The sequence below is a fragment of the Columba livia genome, chromosome 8 (assembly GCF_036013475.1).
Source record: "Columba livia isolate bColLiv1 breed racing homer chromosome 8, bColLiv1.pat.W.v2, whole genome shotgun sequence".
NCBI lineage: Eukaryota > Metazoa > Chordata > Aves > Columbiformes > Columbidae > Columba > Columba livia.
In genome coordinates, this window is record NC_088609.1 from 9735785 (window position 1) to 9757617 (window position 21833).

Below are 21833 nucleotides of genomic sequence, written 5' to 3' on the forward strand. Positions count from 1 at the left end.
TTTTATTTCAGGAGTCTGATTTTATGAGGTTTTCTGTTATATCATTTTTTTTTCTTCTTCTTCTTTTTAGCCCCTAGGCTAGCTATTTCTACAAAAATCAATACGCTTTTGAAAGAACTAATCTGGCATTTGTGAATACACCATGGAAGTGAAATATGTTGTAAAAAACCCAAATCATATCCCATTTAATTCTGCTCCATTTAAGAGGTCATTTTTTCTTACAAGTCCAAGAACAAAAAGGTCACTAATAGGAAAAATATAAGTATTATTAATCAGACCAATTGCAAGAACAAGGGGAAGAGATAAATGTAACTGTGTTGTGTCAGACCATTATCCTCAAGACTAACCAGACAAAGACATAGGTAGGGGACAGAAAAACAGGGTGAGTTGTTTCCCAAGAGAAAATACATGGTAAAAACCATTAAAATAACTGGGAAAAAGGAATATCAGCAATTATTCATGCTGACAGTGCAAGAACAGTAAATTATCATCTAGAGAGATGGAATTTTAAAATAACCTTGCTCTTAAAAGTCTGTTTGAAAAGAATATAAAGTCTCTGCCTATAGCAGAGGGGGCTCTGGGCAGAGGGAGCACATGGCAGAGCAATGTGGACCATTAATGATGGATCTGTTCCAGATGGACAATTAAACAGACATAGAGGGGTGGCAGCACTGGGGAATGTTAGGTCAGTCTGAAGGATGACAAGCTGGCTATAAAGAAATGGAGAAGCAAAGGAGTAAATGAAGGTATTTCTGATGCCTGGTAAAATAGAGGAGATTCTGCTGCAAAAGAGCTTATTGGGGTGTGGGCTTAAAGCAGATCCAAACCAAAGAGCTTTAGCACATACTGTTCTGCCAACCAGGAGACACTGGTGCTGTGCATCTCATTAGTGGAAAACTGCTCCCACACCAGAGACATCAACTGAATTAATTGCAGCCAGGAATCCTGGGGGAAATAAAAGTGTGCAAGTCTTCCTAGAAGGGCAAGATGAGCTTTTAAGACAGTCTCTGAAAGTTGCATTAAAAACAAAACAAAATAACCCCCATCCACCTCAAAATCCCACACCCCAAACCCTCACAGGAACAAAGCCCAAGGCTAAAAGGATCGGGGTGTTATTTTGACTGAGGTGAAGGTCTCAGCAGATCCCATCCAGCCGAGGTGACATTTTCCAGCTGTCAGCACCTGCACTCAAAGAACAACCGTCTCTTTACCCAGTATTAATAAGTCTGCTGGGAATTAACACAAAGGATGGAAAGCTGTAGGTTGGACTAATCCAAAGCTGAGAATTATACAGAAGTATTTCCAGTTCATTTGTCAATCCATACGTATCAAGAATATTAACTACAAGGATCTTAATTGCTGATCTGTGGTATTTCTCATGGAGAGGTTACACAATGCAGTAAGCCATCCCAGACTTTTCTTTTTGTTCCAAATGCACATCTTTCAAAATGACTTAGGACAATAAAGATGTTTATTTTAATCGATGATTAATTAAGAAATTGTTTACTTATTATAACTGAAGGTAAAGGATGATACAGGGGATTTGAAATGTAGCTTGTTAGTAATTTCAGATGCTCCCTTTAATTATTTGGAAACAGTTTTGTGAAGAGACGTGTAAACTAATTGCAGGAAAACCCAAAAGAGATCAGAAAAGAAACCAGCTTATCTGGCCTCTGAGGATGCAAAAGTGAGCATTGCTGGGAAGTTAAATTACCTTGTTATTAGAAACTGTCTTCAGTCTAAATCTATATGAGAACACACCCACATTTTCAAACTCTATTTTAACTTTTGACTTGAGATCGTGTCTTCTAATTATCCAAAAAGCAAGTAGAGCTTAATTATGTTTTGTTTAATGTGTTACAACTGAAATTATGTTAATACTATCCACAAAATAATTCACTTTTTTACAGTTTCCCATACCTCTTCTTTATCTTCCTGCGGGAAGCCAGAGAGAGGAAAATGTACAAATCATGCTGCTTTACAGCCATGAGATCTTCCCAGGGTCATTATTTGTATGAAAGACAAGAACACTTTTTTCCTTTTCTTCAGCTGACAAGATAGTTGTGTTACTCGTCTTGACTAAGTAGTAGGGAAACTTAAATCGGAAAAAGTTCCACCATCCTCACTATTATAATAATAGATGATGGAAAATACATCTTTGCTGATATGCTGGAAATAGTCATGCCCTCACATCACTTGCTTGTGGTAGAAATGTAACTAGGAAATTGCAATTGCATTATTTAACTGCACTTCAAGAACTACCACAGTGTCTTCAGCAATTCAGCTATATTTCGAAATGTTTTTTTGTGATACCCCTGCAATTAACGGTTCATGTACATTCACAGAAAAACTAGATATTATTACTCTTCTGTTGCAAAAGTGAATGCATTTTTATCGAAGAATGAAAAGTAAGAATGAGACTGGTCTTCAGCTCTCCCTGTGTTAGAACAGTGTGTGGTCACCCAGCGTTTCCGAGTCACCGCGGTATTTCAGGGTATTGATGCCATTTCCTTGCACCCCCTAAGGCAGCTCTGCTGGACTCTTCACCCCGAGGACTCTGCTCTGGCTCAGTTAACGGGCTTCTTCACATTTGAGTTTAACAATTAACATTTAGTTTAACAGCAACCAAACCAGTGCACCACCTATTTCTGAAGCCTGCATCACCAGCCCAAACACCCCGTGTCTTTATCAAACAAGTTGATTCAAATCCCAGGTAGGTAATATGTGTATATTCACAGCAGGTATAATTAAAGCCTGCAGAAAGCTATTAAGAATATCCAAGTTCAAAAGCTAGATGATACAAAATAAATCACATGTATTCAGCGACAACTGCAGAACATGGTAATACTCATGCCACAAAACCTAAGGTGCGTCACAGGCCAGATTTACACAGTAAGAAAGAATTTAATGGGTAAAAAGGAGTGATGGGTGAATTCAAGATTTCAGATTCAGATTAAAACATGAATGATTTAAATATTTTAGCTTGAAGTACAAATTGAAACTGTGCCTAGACTTGAAGACAATCTTCTGGAGCCATCTGAAGAGAAAATGTTTGTTGGTTTTGGGTTGGTTGGGTTTTTTTGTTTGGTTGGTTGGTTTTTTGTTTTGTTTTGTTTGTTTGTTTGTTTGTTTGGGTTTGGTTTTGTTTTGGTTTTGGGTTTTTTTATGAAATGAAAATGGTCAACTGTAAATAAACCACACAGCACTGACAGAGCAGCTACAGTGACTGTTGAATATGTAAGACCATCCAGTCTGTGCTAAGGATATGGAAAATTGAGGAAGAAAAACTCCTGCACAAGTGACTAGCCAGAGACAGGGATATTTCAAGAACAATGAATTTATCATGATGTTTAAAAAACAAAGAAGTGAAAAGATAATGTGATAATTTCTTTTCCTCATTTATTTCTTTTGAACATTAAGAACACATAAAGATTTTCAAGAACACTGGTATTCCTGCAGACTTGTCGAGGCTTACTAACTATTAGAACCGACTGCCAGGGTAAGAGATTGCCCTTATTTATAAACTGTGCCTGCACTAAGTATTTTAAGTTGTTAGTGTGACTGCTAATGAGTAGATGCACCCTGAGATTCAGCAATGTGTAACAGCTTTGCACACGACCGCTGTATCGAGGGATTTTCCTCTCAGTGACTGTATTCATGTTAGAATAGGAGACTTTGTGACTGTGAGCACTGATCCAGTTCTGGCAAACACATTAGGGACAGGATTCTGCACCTCGTCCTAAGTCGGTATTCAGGGGGTGCCTGATCTGACGTTCCCTGCAGTCGGAGAAGCACTACTGCTGACTTCATTAACTTCTGACAAGGTTCATTGGCTATCTGCTACATGGAATGTGAACAGAAGCAGCAGAACCTAATGGCATAGTGGGATCAGTCAGAACAAACTCATTTGTCTTTAACATATTTGATGCAGAAATACACTTACTGAAGTCTGAGATGTAAATAGTGGTCAGGTCCATTCTCCTGCCAATATGCAAGTCTCTCATATCATAAAAATTTAGGAGGGTGCTTGTATATATCAATAACAAAATTCAGATCTAGGTAGATTTAAAACCAAAATCACAGTCTGATAAACTCAGTAGCACTGGGAAAAACAGCAACTCAACATAAAACTAAATTAACTTTATGGAATGAAACTAGATACTATTAGGTATGAGGTTCACATCAGATGCTGAACATCACTTGATGGAGTTATGTTAAAGCCCCATCCCAAACTCTCAAGAGGAACAATGATCCTTCCACATTACCTCCACTGAAATCTCCTTGGGTGCCATGGGCCACTTATGCTCGTACTTGTCTTTCACCGTTTGGTCGCTGTTCACGGTCGGCGTCGAGTTCTCAGGCCGGACTCCATGGCTTGTTTTGCCCACCAGATTTTGAACTGATTTTACCATATTCTTTAAATCCTCCGGGTATGGAGTGGGATAGCGTTTTAGATTTATTTCAACCTGAACATTCATAACAAGAATTAAAACATGAATACATAATGAAAACAGCATGCAAACTAAACCCGTGGTTACAGTACTACGGCTAAGTGCAAATTCCCCAAATTTTTAGTTAATCTATTTAAGGCAATGTGTTCCAATATGTTCCAATGTGTTCTTGTGCATCTTCACAGATTTTTAAGTTCTTGGACTGAAATTCACTCTCAGTTACACTATATCAACCTATAATGGAATTTCAGTGGCATAAAGGAATGGATGGGAATGATTCCCTATGAGCCTATCTTTTACCCTGTGAGAATATTGTATTTTAATTCTGCGCCTTGCTTGAGAGTACTGACATATTAAATCACACTTTTTCAAAACAATACTAGTGTAAATGCAGAACTAATTTAGCTATGTTCAGTGCACCGAATTAATGTGAATTATCTATGGCAGCTGAGAACAGAATCTATCTACTGGGAACTCTTTACGCTTTGAGATGTATAATGTACATGCACGCAGTCAAGTGTTACAGAAAATACAGGCAAACAGACTCACACTGCTACAGAAAAGTCACCTTAAGTCACACTGAATAGTACTGTGACTGGCTGACAGACCAACAGATTTTCTAGGAAACTCCACATTTGAAGTTTATAATTTTTATCACTCAGAAGAAGAGAAACATTGTATTTCCCAAGTCCAAAGCAAGTCTAATTTGAGGACAATTGTACAAAATCTCAGGGCTGAGTGGCTGAGAAGGCTCACAGGTGACATATCCCCGTTCCCTGGCAGGACATCCCACTGTCAGCAAATCCCCTGAGGAGACGGGGCAGCCAAGGACCATGGCAAGAAGGAATTTGGGGTGGAAAGGCAATAAAATCCCTCAATGGAGTAAAATCCCAGCTCCCAGTGCAAGCTGTCAGGACAACTGTTCCTGATTACGAGGCTGTGAAATTTGTAAATTACTCCATATTCGCCACATGAGAAGTATTTGGAAGCATTTACCACAAAGAAGCTTTTACCTCATTGTGTACTTGAGGTAAGCAAAGCCAGCTCACTTGTAACAGCTCACTATTAGAGCTGCTGGATTTTAAGCTCCTAACGAGTAGGAAAAATGTAATTTTAGATTCAAATGAATATGGTCTCTTGATAGGAATATTTTAGAAGCAAAAGCATGATCGATTTGGAAAAGAAAACTATATGAAATACTAGAATACAATTCTGAACCACAGTAGTATAAACATCATGGATAATAGATTCAGACATTACTTTAACATAAAACATTAAAATGTATTACTATGATGCCATATGTTAATTAAGAATTTACGCAGAAAAAATAACTTAAATCTGTAAAGCATTACTAAAGCTCTGGTTCAATTAAAGTTGAAAGAAATCATATTTAGGTGTGGCCTAATTAGGCAATTGTTTTTTCACGAGATTCAGACCATGTGTAAAGTCTACAGCCAGACATAGCTAAAAGTCAAGTCATAGAGCAAATCCTCCATAAGGAAAAACTAACTGAAAGACTTCCATGAGACAGCCAAGTCACAGCCTGGCATTTCAGCAAGAGTTTCATATCACTGCAAGTATTAATATTAAACACTAGAAATACTGGCAGCTGTGGTGGGTGATACCCTCTAGAATGCAGATATTTTCATCACTGATTTAGACTTATTGCAAAGAAAATTTGTTCTCCCTGTCAATACAATTCTTGCACATCAAAAGTAGCATGAGCCTGAGAATTTCAAAATTCACGATGGAAAAAGTTATCGAACAATTTCAATTACCAGATCTATTTTAACATATAGTTGGATGAGAGTTCAGTTTTAACTATGAAGACAAAAAGTGAAAACTATGTATGCTTTTATAAAGCACGACCAATGCTTGTGGTTACTGCCTAGTGATAATTTAAGTTAACCTTCCAATTCATCCCACAAAGGGCTGGTGACACTGCTAAAAATGTACATGTTAAAACCTCCCCAAGAGCTATGGCAACACAGGGATGGAGAGAGACACACAATTCTCCAAAGGTTCCAGAAATTCACTTTTAGTTCATGTATCTGCATCTAAACAGGCTGGTGACCATCCTTCTAACAACGTAACCGATTAAAGGCTCAGCTGAAAACACTAGACTTATATTAATTTCAGATAAATGGAGGAGGATATTTGTGTTCTGTTCTTCATTTTTGGTAGGGTACAAAATTGCTGAGAGATCCCCTCTGCACTGCACATTCTTGTGTTACTCCGTAAAGCTGCAAAACTCTCACTGCCTTCCACTTCGAGAGGAATATGTAACACCCTATGTGACCTAAGTACTTCTAAAGAACCAGGTGGCTAGACCTTAATTCTAAGTCTCCCAACATCTTGCATTAATTCTGTCTTTGTGACAAAACACCTGTCCCAGTAGGAAAATGACACTGGCGTTTATGGGCCTGAACTGACTTATAAAATGAGGGTTTTGCTGTCTGGACAACCACAGCAAACACAGAAATTGGTGATGTGTAGTTCAGGGAGAACAGATATGCTGCTCTTCCTCAACTGCTGTACTTGCAACATGGTGATGAGTACTTTCTGTGTATCCAGAAATAAAAATAGTTCAACTCAAGATCTGTAAACTGGACCCTGACCATAATACGTGAACTTACCTTAACTTTCCCTGCATTTTCCTCCTCTTCCTTTTTTTCTTCGAATTCAAAGGCAACTGTCATACGTTGCTGTCTCTGCTCCTCCCATAAAGTAGGGTTAAAACTATCGCTGTCTGACTGGAAATCTACAGTTAAATTGCAAATAGCAACGCACAAAAACAAGTCATTAGTGCACTCAGCTGAAGATTGGAAATTATCTAAAAGACATGTTCTTAATTGATCCTGCAATCCTGGGTTATTGTTTTAAAACTGTTTGGGGTGGGGCAGTGAGAGTAAGAATTCCTAAACCACTACAAACAGAGTTTAATGTTTAAACTGAAATGAGAGCTATGGGAAGCAATGGGGTTTGGGGGCAGCTCTGGAGCTAAGGAGGGTACGTAAACTAACTGAAGATCAGTATGTCAGACAGCAAACCCTGAATTCTGCTGTGACCCCCTGTCTGGGCTGCCCACCCCCAGATCTCTCTGATCCAGATCTCTGCAGCTGAGCTGGCTCTGCCCAGCAGCCCATCCACACGGCACAGGGCACAGCCCGGTTTTCTGTCCCGTGTACACTCAGTTCCCAGGTCCAAACTGTTTACACAAAGCCGTCCTTCTGAAAATAAAGATGTGTTCCCCTCTACTCTGCCCTGGTGAGACCGCACCTGGAAAATTGTGTCCAGTTCTTGGCCCCTCAGTTCCAGAAGGACAGGGAACTGCTGGAGTGAGTCCAGCGTAGGGCAATGAAGATGCTGAAGGGAGTGGAACATCTCCCGTGTGAGGAAAGGCTGAGGGAGCTGGGGCTCTTGAGCTTGGAGAAGAGGAGACTGAGGGGTGACCTCATTAATGGTTATCAATATGTAAAGAGTGAGTGTCATGAGGATGGAGCCAGGCTCTTCTTGGTGACAACCAATGATAGGACAAGGGGCAATGGGTATAAACTGGAACACAGGAGGTTCCACTTAAAGATGAAAATAAACTTCTTCACAGTGAGAGTGACAGGCACTGGAACAGGCTGTGCAGGGAGGTTGTGGAGTTTCCTTCTCTGGAGACATTCAAACCTCCCCGGACACCTTCCTGTGTAACCTCATCTGGGTGTTCTTGCTCTGGATGATCTTTCTAAGTCCCTTCCAATCCCTGACATTCTGTGATTCTGTGTTTAGAAAAATGTAAATCTGATGGCTTGAAAATAATGGATTTGTGAACAGTATTCCTTTGTGTCTGACAAAATACAGACTGTTACATGTGTGCCACCAGCTTTATGTGTCAGAAGAGACACCCACAGAGCCACGGCTGCAACCCCTTCCTCTCCCTCCTGTTTTTCTCTCAGCTCTCTGACCGAGCACAGCTCCTGCCCCTATGGGAGCTGCTGCTGCCGTTTTACCTTCATCGCTGCGGGGCTGCTGGGGAAACATATAGTTGGTCAGTACTCGCTGCTTGGTTTCTGGGTGCGCCTCGGTCTGCAGCGGAATGAGAGCCTTGGACTGCACGGGGAGGCAAAACACAGAGCTGTTAGAGCACGGGTGCTGAGACAGGGATTTGGCAGCTGATAAATAGAAAATACAACACTGATTACAGTTCTGTATGAAAATAACCTTCTCTGTGGACTAAAATTCCTCCTCTCCCATTCCTCACTTAGAAATTCCTACCAGGATCAACACAAAATATCAGGAATACTGACTGGTGTTCAGAGTCACACCAGCAAGGAAGCTGCAGGATCGGTGGAACAGACCTGCAACTGCACAGTCCAAACACCCACATTACACTGTGATCTGGTTTAAGCCAGGGTTAACGAGGAGTAAATTCACAACAGCTATTAGTTCATCTGAGGGTAAACCTGGTGCAAGATACTGGAGAATTTACATGAAGACACTCTGAATATTCATATGTCATTGTTATGTTTTCCTTCAATTCATTATTTTTTATTATTGCTTCACTCTAAAGTAGCATCTAGGAGTGATTGTCATAGATAGTATAATAGAAATTAATCTACGCTATGCCACAGAAAAGTCTGTACCAGTGGTGCCCAGCACACACCAGTGTGCACCCGTCAGCTACAGGACCAGAGTCCCTGTGGGTTTTTCCTGCGGGGAAAAGGATGGATTAATTTCCAGCAACATGATAATTGGCCCCTGAAGAATTATCCTCATCAGCTTCAGCTGAAGAGGTGTATTATCTGACCATGGGTACTACTGCAAAATGAGAAAGAGAAGACTGAGATTTATTGAGATTATTGAAAACTGTTAGGTATGTTAAACATTTCTAACATTGTACAAATTGAGTTTTTCTCCTTTTAGATTTAAATTATGAAAGTGCAAAATTATTCTATCCACTAGTCCTGGAAAAGATCAAGACTTATTTTAGTGCTCTGAACTGTTAAATTTCTCAGTGTTCATGTTAGATAATTTAAAATCAAATCCTAAAGAATATATAGGAATGAAACCAAACACCTTGGAACAAGGAAACGTATACTTCAATTTGAAAGGAACTTAAATGAGAGTTTTCTCTGAAACAAGACTCAGAGTTCTTGTGCATCTTCTGCATGTTTAAACTCCCACTGACTTGATGGAGTTTCAGATCTGCAGGAATGGGAGCGTGGAGAGGAACAGGGAAAGCAAGACGACAAGAACAGAGGCACAGGTAGAGTAAAGGATGGGACAAACTCATCACAAGTTTGCTAACAAAGTCTTACCTCTTGGATTTCTGTTTACAATATATTCTCCTGATAGTTTTGGCCTTTAGTTACTACTTTTCTAAGGATATAGAAGCTTAGCTAGATTCAAGTCACAAATCCTGCAAAGGTGATCCTTCCCACTTAATAAACAACAGTCAGAGAATCTAAACCTTGGTATGAAAGTATAAACCCAGGCTGGGAGCTAACACTTCTAAAATTCTACTACACCCACATATTAAATTATGGGTTTCATTTACAGCTCTTGCTAAGACCCCTAGTTACTCAAGAAAATATGAATATTGAAAGTCATTACCTGGTTGTCAGAAAGCCACAAAGCTGCAAGTTCTTTAAGTTTAGTGAAAGTGAATGGTAAATTCTTCAGTCTGCAAATTATAATATTGGAACAACATGAGTCCTTCATTTTCACAATAGTTTATTTTAAAGATTTGTATGTAGCATGTTTATATTGATCATACTGAAATTGCTATAGTTTAATATCTTTATTTTCTCACACTTTTTACTAAAATATAATATTTTATTAATGGCATTCCACATTAACAGTGACATTTGGAATCTAAAACTACTGACATCATAACCTAAAGGTACTAAGGAGATACCGGTATTTTGCCTTGGCTATAGTGTAACCAGAGCTACAGCTTATAACACAGAAAACTGAAAAAATTTTTGTCCCAGGGAGACTTACAGGAAAGACCTAATAGTTTCCAGTGCAGCTAATGGAGAGCTTTTTATTGGACATACAAGTTTGGAACAGAAATACTCTAACGCTATTGAAAATTCATCTCTGCAGAAAGGTTAAAAAAATATATTAAAATAACATAAATATTCATAGTGAACCTAAGTGACACAATTAAATGAAACAGGAAAAAAACCAGCATTTTCATTATACATGTAAACACATTTCCTAAAAGTGACCTGCACATGGGAGAGAGGAAACCATGAGCAGAAACTTGTGGCACCTTCATTCATGTTTTTCCCACTAACGTACCAACACAAGAGGGTGTCCTAACCACACACCGCTGCTCTCCATCTCTGTTACGGGAGGTTGAGGAGCTGGGGGACCACAGGAAGAAACAGACCCACCAAAGGACTGTCCACAAAGGCAAAAGCCAAATGTGGTTTAACAACAAGAAAAGAGGAAACCCCCTTTTTCTGAGAGTCACAACCCCATCCTGTGCCAAGGAAGGCTTGGGGATGGGTTCACTTGCATGTCAATGAGGATGATCCTCTGCCCTCCACCAGCAAATAACCAACACCCCCTGACAGTCTTTTAGATATTAAAAAGTCTGTATTTCTGGGAGATCAGCACCCCACAAGCTTTTGGACCATTACCTCTGTGCAGAGCTTCAAGCATGTATCCATCATGGAATTGCTTGAGATGTATTTTGCCACAAAGTCATTTCCATTAAATACAGAGTTATTTCAGAAAGCAATGTGTATTTACTGCAATTTTTAAGGATTTGAATAAGAAAACCTTATACTAAAAATGACTTCTCTATAAACATGAAATAACTTGATGTGAATGTATACACATACACATTGTGCTATGAGATACTCTCCAATTCAATGCCTGTACAGATTAGAGAGGTTTTACACATTTCCATGTTTAAACGTAGAATTAGTGCCATAAGAAAGTAAGGAGCACCTAAACTACCCGAAATTTAATTTTCATTCCTGCCTTATCATAAAATGGATACGGCAGTGTGGAATAGTGCAGTTTGTGACATTCTCTAAAAATTAAGGTTACAAATTAAAAATTTAACGTAAAGATTCTTAAATAGTGTTTATCCAGATGTTTTATTCAGAGCTTTTTTTTTTTTTTTCTGTGTAGAAAGAGAAGAACTCTTACTTTTCAAGTCATATCTCTATCTATTTACACTTTAGGATTCAGTACCTGTAACAAGTTTGAAAACTCAAGAGGAGCCTTTGCAGGGGTTCCTGGTGATGTTTCCAATGCACTCAGGTTGGAAAATGTGTGTCAAAGGGAAAACAAAACTGTTAAGTGTGTTTCAGAACACGTGTGCCAAGGGCATCTCCGACCTGGTTTTCCATCTCCATGATCAACCAAAACACAGAATTCTTTATTTTTAATTCTCCTTTGCCAATAAGCTTGGACACCTATTTTTAAACATCTGAAAAGGTCTGATTTTAGGGAGTCTTTAATAGGAAAAAAATAGCCAATTAAAGATCAAAGAACAGAAGCACCCAGAATCATTACCGGTCTTTGAAAATTTTCAGCCTTGGCATCTTTTTCTAATTGTCATTTATTTTTGCAAGTTTAAAACTGCTTTGTAAATTGTGCACTGCATGAACATTTGAACATTTCTCCCTCACCCATACTAACAATGCACGTGCAAACACTGACTTCCATGAACAACCAAATTACCAATGATTTTGCATTATACCCACTTTCAAAACAAGGCCCATGATAAGTGTCACTTACATTATATTTAAGTATGAAAGGTTAATACAGAAATGTCCATCTAGCTTCACCAGTCAAACCAATGCCATGCTGCAGCTACCAAGGATCACAGATCCTCATTCTGCATGGATGTCGATTGACACCTTTCTACATACTACAGGCCAGGCAGGTGTAAACCAGCATCACTGCTGGTTTCAAAGAACTGACTCACATCATCCTCAGTAAAGGACTTGGCCTCCTCTGAATAGAAAACTGTTCATCAGTACTTGAAAAAAGTGATTAATCTGAGCTGCTTCCATAGCTCTAATACCTGGCTGCAATTAGACACCAGCACACGGAATGGAAAGTTGATAGCTGTGCTGTTCAACAGCCTTTCTTTTACGCTTAAATGCTGAAACTTCTCACTAGACAGTTTGGGAAAATACATTTGTAATTATTTTCCTAAATCTGAGGGAAAATATATTCACAATACTACATGAAACTGTATGGGTGCACAGACAGCTAATAAAAATTAAATTAACTTACAATTCAGATGCAAACTATGCTGTTTCAAAATGACTTATTCTTACTGTGGATGGTGCTTGACTCAGACTGAATAAAACCCCATTTTCACGAGGCCGTTTCTCTCCTGGAAGGTGCTGGTTGTTGCTGGGAGCAGCACTAATATCAGAAATACAGCCCTGCATCTATCTGCACCAGAAACACCAAGGCCGGGGAAAACAGCATCTCTGAGCCTTTCAGAACAATTACACCCCTGATAACGCTTTCTTGCACAAGCAACAGCTTCATTCCTGTGCAATTCTTTAATCACTAATAACTTCAATTTGCAATCTCTTCAACTGATTTGTAAAAAGAGCTGAAAATGCGAGCGCCAAACTAAAGAAATCTCTTAGTGCTATAGAGATTGTCTGTAGTCATATTAATTAGGTCAAATTACACATAAAGTCATGTGTGCCGTTGGTAAGCATGAAAGTTTAAAAGTTAGTAATAAGAATATTCCTTGGAAGGTAAACCCTGAAGCACTAACTGATTTTTCCAAGAAAAAAAAACATACTCAGTATTAGTTTGGATACGTCCTCTTTATAGTGTTTCGTTTTCACATAGAAAATGTTTTCTGATGAGAAAAAAGAAGATATTTCCCCTGAAGTTCCTCAGGTGAATAAAACCAATCTAAATCACTACCTGCACACTTTTTGAAATGACAGCCATAAACATTAGATAAGACTTGACAGCCTCAGAGAAGCTCCATGTCAGGGTGTTACCTCACTCTGGAATGAGGCTTTAGAATAATTCCTTCCATTATTAATCCTAGATTACATCTTTTGCACACTTTGCTAAGTTCTTAAGGGCTAAATACAAGTAAGCTAATGAATATTATTAACGGAACACAGGAAAAGCAAAGAGAGCGTCATTGATACTGGTTAAATATAAAAAAAAAAAATCAGATGTCAATATTTGAGGAGTCTTATGGGGCAAAGCTATTCTTTGCTTTTATTGTAAGCCCCCTGAAAGACATAATTTTAACTTTCTTGGCAATAATTGTTTTTCTCACAGTTTTGTAAAATAACCCACTACATACTTGCACCAGGCACTAAATTTTGGGTTTGTTATTCCCTAAGTAAGCAAGCTCAGAGTATGGGAAGAGTTTCCACTGGTTATTAGTCTGAGTAATACAAAGACCTAGGGAAATACTTTCCAGATTCATTGATGCGTATGTTATATTTTGGTGACACTCAGAAAGAACTTTCAAATAATAACCCAAACATGAAAAACTCATGTCAAAACATGCTGAAAATTAATCATAACAAGCAGCATTATCATTCAGTCGGTCAAGCCCAGAGATAGGTGCTGTTTGTGACAGTTCTCCAAGGTAACTCTCAGAAAATTGATAATGATAAGGTTTTCAGAGTGTGCAAGTTTACAATAACACGATTCATGTTAACCCATCAACACACTCTTCACAAAACCACTTGTGGATAGATATGGCCAGAAGTAATTACCTCTTGGCAATGAGCAATATTGTATAATTAAATAACGAAAGAGAAAAACAAAAGGTACACCAGGGAACAGCCTTTTTTTTTTAATGGATTGTGTAATCTTGGGATCTTTTTTCATCTCACTTCTGTGGGTGAGATTCAGAGCAGTAATTGAGTGCAAATACAAAAAGGTGATGATTCTTTCAGCTCTTCTTTAAGAACAATCTAAAACTAAAAGAAAGGTTACTTACCAGTAACCGATGCTCTTTGAGAAGTGTAGCCCAAATGTACATTCTAACAATTCTACCTCTCAATCACAGGACTCAGACCTGGAAGGACTCTGAGGAGAGAGGAGAAGCAGATGGAAGACAAATGTATATGTGGACTACACATTGTGAAGAACACCGGTTACTGGTAAGACATCTTTTTTTCTTTGAATGAATCCCACGTGCACTCTTACCAGTGACTGAATCCAGGCAGCCACCCCCAGGGACTCATTACGTGCTGGAGGCCTTGATATCTTTCGTGCAAGTGTTAATTGCACAACTACTTCATCAAATGCCGCACTGGTTCTTGAAGCACTGGAGACAGTGTTATGCCTGGCAAAGGACAGGATGAACCTCCAGGTATCTGCATGGACATATCTGGAATCAAACCTGCCCTGGCTGCAGAGGGTGAAGCCATCTGAGCTCCGGGCACATGCACATTAACCCTCATCAGCCTCCACCTTTGCAACCTGATGGCAAGTCAGCATTCAACCCATCATTGCCTTTTATTGTGTAGAAACAACCAAATACCCAGGGCTGAAGAGCCTGTAACAGGATTGAAAAGTTTTGGATTTGTAAAGAAAACAGAAGAGAGGACTCCCAGCTATGGATATGAGAAGTGTGTAGTCTTAGAGTGGCATTGGAAAGAAAAGCGGGAGTCTAATTCCCTGGTTAAAATAGAATTCTAATATGAATATTTGAAGAAAGTCCTGGAACTAAAAGAACTTCTGGTCACTTAAGATCAGCAAGGTCCATTTTATGGAGGTTCCTATCTTATGATGAGGGCTTTCAGAACACATGGAACAAGAGTGAAAGCCTGTAGCAGCTGAAACCTTAGTGTTAAAAATGTACTGGAGAGGGACCAAACACCGACCCACCGTTGAGCAAAACGTGTCAACTCACAAAAATTTGAGATTCCTGTTAGCCTGAGTGGCAAAGAGGTCTATGTCAGGTTTGCCTCCTTCCTGAAAGGCATCCCATCAGGATTTTAGACCAAACTCCCCAAATGTTTCTGATTTTCATACACAGACAAGCTCCAGATGATGCAAGGGAGGGAGAACTCCTCCTTTCCTCTCTCTGTGCCATATCACAGTAGTCCATCACTCCATGTGTGAGTGACCATTCAGAGAGCAGACTGCAGCTTTTCCATGCACTTTGGCAAGGCGAGTTCAAAGACACCGACATCCCTGTGCCTTGAGCCAGGTTACGCTCCCCATGCCATGAAGAATATGTCCAGAATGAACATTTTTGGTGGCCAAAGAGCATCTCTCAATAAACACTTGAGCAGCCCAACTACTGGCAGAGAAGGTCACAGGGTTAAAGCCGTAAGAGGCTGATGGATACACAAGTGCACCATTTACAGTCATAGTTGTAGACACTGGAGGTGAAATTTGGCACGTGGCAAAGTAGAAGGAGGTGACCCTGAGGTATCATTCCCTGGGAGGAACCTGCAGTGGACAGATGTGCAACGGCAGACTGTGTTCCCTTTGTAAAACTACACATTTGTGATGATCAGCATGGACTGACAGTCATGCTGACAGAGCTGGTTCCTCTGCAAGGAAAATACCGTGCAAAGATGCATGAGCAACTGGATACCTGCCAGAATGGACATGGAATCCTCTCTGGTGTCAGGAGGAGAAAGTCATAAAGGACTGACCAGATAAATTCTGAAAGAATATGCGACCATATGCACAGTCCATCCCCATTTGTTGTACAGTACAGGGATAACAGATGCTCTTCAGATTCGTGCAAAGCTTGGAGGTTTCAGGCCAAAAATGCTGCACCAGCAGTTTTTGGTGTGAATGAGTCTTGGAACAGGTTGACTCACATCCCTAGAGCCCATCACCAACAGCACATGCACTGACCCCGTCGCTCTAGAATTGCCCTTCTGCTCTGCTTGTGCCTGTCTCTTGTTCCAAAGGCTGGAAGGGCTATCAAGGGGAAGGGCTGGTGTGGTCGATCTTCTCCTCTCTCATTTCTGTTGTGCTAACATGGAAAGGTTCCCAGCAAAAAGAGGAGCTCAAGCATGCTCCTTATTAATGTGTACATGTGGACTCATTCAAAGAAAGAATGGATATTGTGTCAATGTTAATATGAATATGAAAATGGGAAAACAGATAAGTAAAAAAGAAAAATAAAAATCAAGATTAGGATGGTATCTGAACTTTGTCCAAACTGTTTGGTGCCAAGACGTGGAAACCTTTTAGTTTCACTAAGGTCAGAAGTTCCATAACAAGAGCATTACCACAATGTCTCAGCAAGGCAACATTTAACCTCAGCTGGAACTGGTATCAACAAAGTAGGAAAAATTTACTCCCCAGGCCCTTCAAGAAAAGCACAATGGACTGTTTAACCAGGTTTAAAGGTTGAAGGTCTACAGTCTCAGTCAATTCCTATCTCTCCTGGTCTAGACTGTGCTCTCCCACTAGTTCTATAACGCTTACAAGTCATTCTCCAGGATTTCAGGTTGACTTGAGAGAACAGCTTCCCACCCTGAGCAGTAAAGGTCCCATTCTCCTGCTCTCCTCACATCCACCCTGGTGCCACCTTCACCTCAACCTGCCTCTGGGGTTTGCCAGACTCCATGGTGAGCAAAGGACAGCGAGGAGTGTCAGAAAATGAACATTACAAGGAGAACAGTAACTTCTTCCCTTTTCAGTGAGACAGATCGTTCCAGTGATGTGTCCAGCAGGGGCCACCAGCCAGCAGTGCTAGGGCAGTGGGAAGGACAGCAGCTGCACATCCCACCCAAGGAACATCACATCATGGGGACGCTGGTCTCGTAATTACCTTCCTCCACAATGGAAATCCCAATTCTCTCTTATACCTGTGCAACTGGGGAAAAAGGCCAGTGGGGCAGGACCACTATTGTGGTGGCATCCAGCTGTCAGGTCAGTACACCTGGCCTGATCTGAGCACCTCTGCAGCCTCCTCCTGCTCCACCTCTGTGACAGCACTCATAATCAGTCATTACACATGAAGCCATGGGCCTGAAACCAGCAACTGGCCTGGCTGAAATGTAAAGGAAAAAAAAAAAAGAGAGACCAGTTTTCTACCTCCCCATCCCATGCCCACCCTGTGCCTCCTCCTGCCACTCCAGCTGGCTGGGCAGCGACAAGACAAACCAGCCACTGGAAACGTCCCTCTGAAAATTCACCATATTCCCAACAGTCTGCTGCCGTCTGGGTCACTGACGGACTCAGCAGCACCACACGCACAGACAGAACTGCAGGAGGATGGGACAGGTACGGGGATGCAGGGACAGGTATGGAGATGCAGAGACAGTGAGGGGGGCTGGGCTGCCCACGTTGGGGTTTAAAGTGTAGCCTAAAATACAGTTTCAGGCTCTGGCTGTACAGATAAATACACAAACGTAGGCTGCTGTGCCGACACACCGATGGGATTGCTCCCCGTCGCTGGGAAAGCAGTGCCATCCAAACCCAAGACCAAGAGACACAAGGTTTGATGCTGGGACCTGGACATTTTCAGTGCAAGTCAGAGTTAAGTTGTCATAACACAAAATTGCAGTGCGGAAAATCATCTAACAGAATTAAGCAGATAATTTTGAACAAATACATTACAGGGATTTCTACATTATACCATTTTATGGTCAACACTAATTTCAACAATGAAACCGCTGACAGTAAATCAGACATGGATGTGCAAAGTCCTTCCCCTAATTTGTAGTTGCCACGGATGATAATTACTGGAAACAAAATTGTATTCACAGCCCATGTGTTGTACTACCAAGCAAACTTGTATTTCTGTTGTTATACCGAAAATTAACATATTCTTGGAACATACGTGTGTATAAATTTCAAGGAAAAGATGCCTGTGGCAGCACAGGGTAAGTATCAAGAAAGGCTCATTTTAAGCACTTAATTTCTCAGAGGAGCAGTCACATGTATAAGAACAGAAGAATTTGGTGGTTTTTGACAAAACCTTTGCTCTGCTGGGGGAAATAGAAAATCTTCTTTTGATGTCAATGGAGTCAGGATAACATAGACAACATGCTAGTGAGCTTGTGTTTAATGGTTTCCTATATATCAGCTTGTCATAATTTCTTAATCGTTAACTGTCACAAAGTTATATACAATTTTAAAGCCAAATATCAGGCTTTCACATGGAAACAGCAGGAGATAAAAGAAGTACACAGGTTTTAATCTATGAAAACACAGTGAGACCCAGATCTTGGCCTCATTCAAGTGGGGTTTTTTTGCACATCAGTGGAACTAAGACCAAACCATAAAGGTTAAATAAATAAATCCAGATTTTTTTTTCCTTATAGTTTAAATAAGGTAATTCTAAATATAATTTTGATAGTTTTAAATATATTTTATATAAACATATTTTACAAATATCTAAAAAGAACAGTTTAAAATTTTTTTAAAATAAATGCTCATAATGAGTTAGAAAAAGAATGTGAACCGTACCTGTTATCGCTCAGATTTAACACCCTCAGCTTCTGCATCTGACCAATTTCATCAGGAAGAAATTCCAGCTTGTTAGAGCGCAGAGACATCACTGTTACGTTTTTACAGCTTCCAATCTATAGGAATGAGAAAACCAAAGATGTTAGGACAGCTACTTTGGTAACATTTATTATCACTAATTTTTTAAGTTGGGAGGTAGACGAATTGTATTTTTACTATAACTGACAAAAAGCAGAAAATTACAGAATCTAAAGTCAGAAAATAATTCCCTCCCTCTGTCAGTAACACCAGGGAAATGCCCAGGGTCGCTTGCACTGCTCTTCTGAGTGATTCTCTCACCTTTACACGAATTTACTAATTTACTGGTTTTACTGTTTTACCATGAGTATGTAAGAAGATTTGGTCTTCCCCATCGTGCAGAAACAATTACTTTCAAGGATATTTTGTCAGAGTAGGGATGAAATCTTGGGCCTACCACAAACCATTTTAATCTGTAATTTGAAAATAGATTCAGGTTCTCACTTCTCTGGGCAGTTCAGGGAGGAAATTCTCATCCACAGCCAATGTTCTCAGGTTGTGCAGGTACCCGATGGTGGAGGGTAAGGACTCCAACTCGTTACAGCTGCAGTCAAATTCTTCTAATAAAGATAAACTGCAATTGTAAACACACTTGTCAGATGCTATAGAAGGGCTAGGTAACAAAAATTAACAATCTAAAACCTTTGAAAGTTTTAAAGGGTCACACTACCACAGACATCATGCCCTGAAGAGGGATAAAAATATGATTTTAGGAGAGACCACTTAGTTTTTCAACATTATCATTCTTAATTTTTGTTGTAAGGAAGTATTCCCAGTACCTCAGACAGACAGTGACTAGGGCAATTCACATTAAGTTGAAGAATCAAACCAAAAACTTTAGAATCTCAACATACAAAGACAGACAACAGGAAAAGAAAGCCTGCAAGAGACAGCAAAAGAAAGGGAAGCAAAAATTGCATCCAGGGCACACTCCAGCTGATGCATTTGACATAATTTCTAATACAAATCAGTACTGAAAAAGGTGAACTTGGATCCAAAATCAGCAAAGTAACCTCAGCCTGTTGCAGTCAGATACAGATGTTGTAAAAGTGCTTCTCTTTCACATGTTAAGAAAGCTGGCTAGATTGTTGTCTTCTGTCAAATTATATCACATGTATTTTATGCACATGCACATACACATATATGTATATATATGTAAAAATATTCTGAAGAAACATCTAATGAATCTCTTAAAAAATTAGGCTGTTTATAAAACTCCTTGAAATGATTGCTGTACTGCCCTGCCCACTCAGCTCACGGAGTACAAGTTTTGTGACCCATTACAAATGCCATAATTCCGTCCTTCTGCTGCCCCTTTTCGGCTCCACATGTACTGCCTTAATCTCTCCAGTGCTTTAATTAATAGTAAGGTTAAATGGCAAGCAATTATCTCTTCTTCAATGTTTGTCATGTCCTTGTCCATTGACGAAGTGCCTAGGTGTCCAGAGGACTGACTGTGTGTTTTTCCAAATGTTTTGGTAGAGCCGATACGAAGCTGACCTGTGCTACAAACCTTGCTGCTTAGTCTTTGTATGAGTCACAGCTGCAGGACTGAACCTTCGCTGTATATCTAACTTACCTTTATTCTGCTTTCTTAATCAAAGAAAGGGCTTTCAAATTTTATGAAACACAAAACCAGAATCAGCTATCCCTAACATGGAATTCTCAGAACTTTCCTCTAATTGCCACGTTTCAGAAGACTGCGAAGCCAAAGTGAGTCACACTGCAATTAGTGAGAGGTTCATGGAATCTACCCAAAAGCTCTGCCAGGTTTTGACTATAGCTTTTCTTTAATACAAGCTTTGTATCCACCACAATTTATTTCAAACCAGATACAAAACCATTTCAGTAAAGGCAAAATTCGGTCATGTTTACCTACTTCATACAGAGTATTTGTTGGACAGAGCAAAGTCCAACTGGAAATTTAAATTAAATTGCAAGATGCACGCATTCTTCCTGTTACTGATAACGCAACCAGAAAAGCTTGAAAATAGATGAGCTAATTCAGAACTACTATGTGTCCAATGGCAATTGGAAAATCTGATACTCGGAACTGTAACTGTGGAAGTTTCCCGGACAGTGAAGAATGGCTTTATCAGACAACAGGATTTTATTTGAAAGGTATTGTCTGGCACAGACATTCTCAGCTTCTTTCCTTCCTGGTGACATCAGTGGACAAGTGAAGACAGGGACAACGAAAACAACAAAGTCAGAGTGAAACTCTATTTTATCTCTGCAACGACCACAGTTTAAAAATATGCACTTCAGAAAGTCGCTTTTCATACATTGTGCATGAAAGTAAGTTGAAAATAACAGCTGCAATTCTGACAATGCTAATTTAGCTGAAATATCATTAACTGTACTGCCTACTTGAGCTACATTCAGATCATTCTTGATAGATTTAAAGAAAGGCAGAAAAAAATCAGATATACACCTGCTGTTCAGTTTGGCACCTATTGCAATTAGGCAGTTCCCAGTACATGCGCTTGGGTACATGAGGAATATTTTTAGGCAGATTAGTAGATATTGATGGAGAATGGAGACTGCCATGAAGAAAAGAGTAGTTCCAACCCATCTCAGCCCCGTTTCATGAAGTCACAGCTCTTTTCTCCCAAAAGAAAGCTGCCAGAGCAGCCCAAATACTGAGCAAGCTATACCCACCACTTGGCCAACACCAGGCAAAAGGCATTTTGCAGACCCAGGAATACAGAAATCCACTGGTTTTATGAGGGATGTTTTATTAAGCTGGGTCTACCATGCACAGTACCCTGCAGGGTCAAACTCCAAATGCCCTTTGAACAGGACTGCCAAAAATGAGGGTGGCGGATCGCCATTAGCAACATTGACTCAGTGCTCAGTGTCTCACCATGAAACCAGTTCCCTCCTCCACATCACTAACTT

The 21833-nt window shown here is 39.9% G+C and overlaps 1 protein-coding gene across 6 annotated transcripts in view; it reads right to left on the reverse strand.

Annotated features, from left to right (window-relative positions):
- LRRC7 (leucine rich repeat containing 7) overlaps positions 1–21833 on the reverse strand; it is a 137930-nt gene that overhangs the window by 27006 nt on the left and 89091 nt on the right. For 5 of the 6 annotated variants that reach the window (XR_010474252.1, XM_065071918.1, XM_065071916.1 and 2 more), the window contains exons 11-16: positions 19377–19506; positions 18855–18970; positions 10053–10122; positions 8450–8549; positions 7088–7212; positions 4266–4466 (exon numbers count right to left, since the gene is read on the reverse strand). Coding sequence is in view for 4 of the 6 variants with exons in the window: in XM_065071918.1 (XP_064927990.1) it covers positions 4266–4466; positions 7088–7212; positions 8450–8549; positions 10053–10122; positions 18855–18970; positions 19377–19506 (742 nt within the window). In the remaining 2 variants the exon portion in view is untranslated. Of the gene's footprint in view, positions 1–4265; positions 4467–7087; positions 7213–8449; positions 8550–10052; positions 10123–14406; positions 14496–18854; positions 18971–19376; positions 19507–21833 lie in introns of those variants that run through there. The other variant, XR_010474253.1, reaches the window with a different exon arrangement.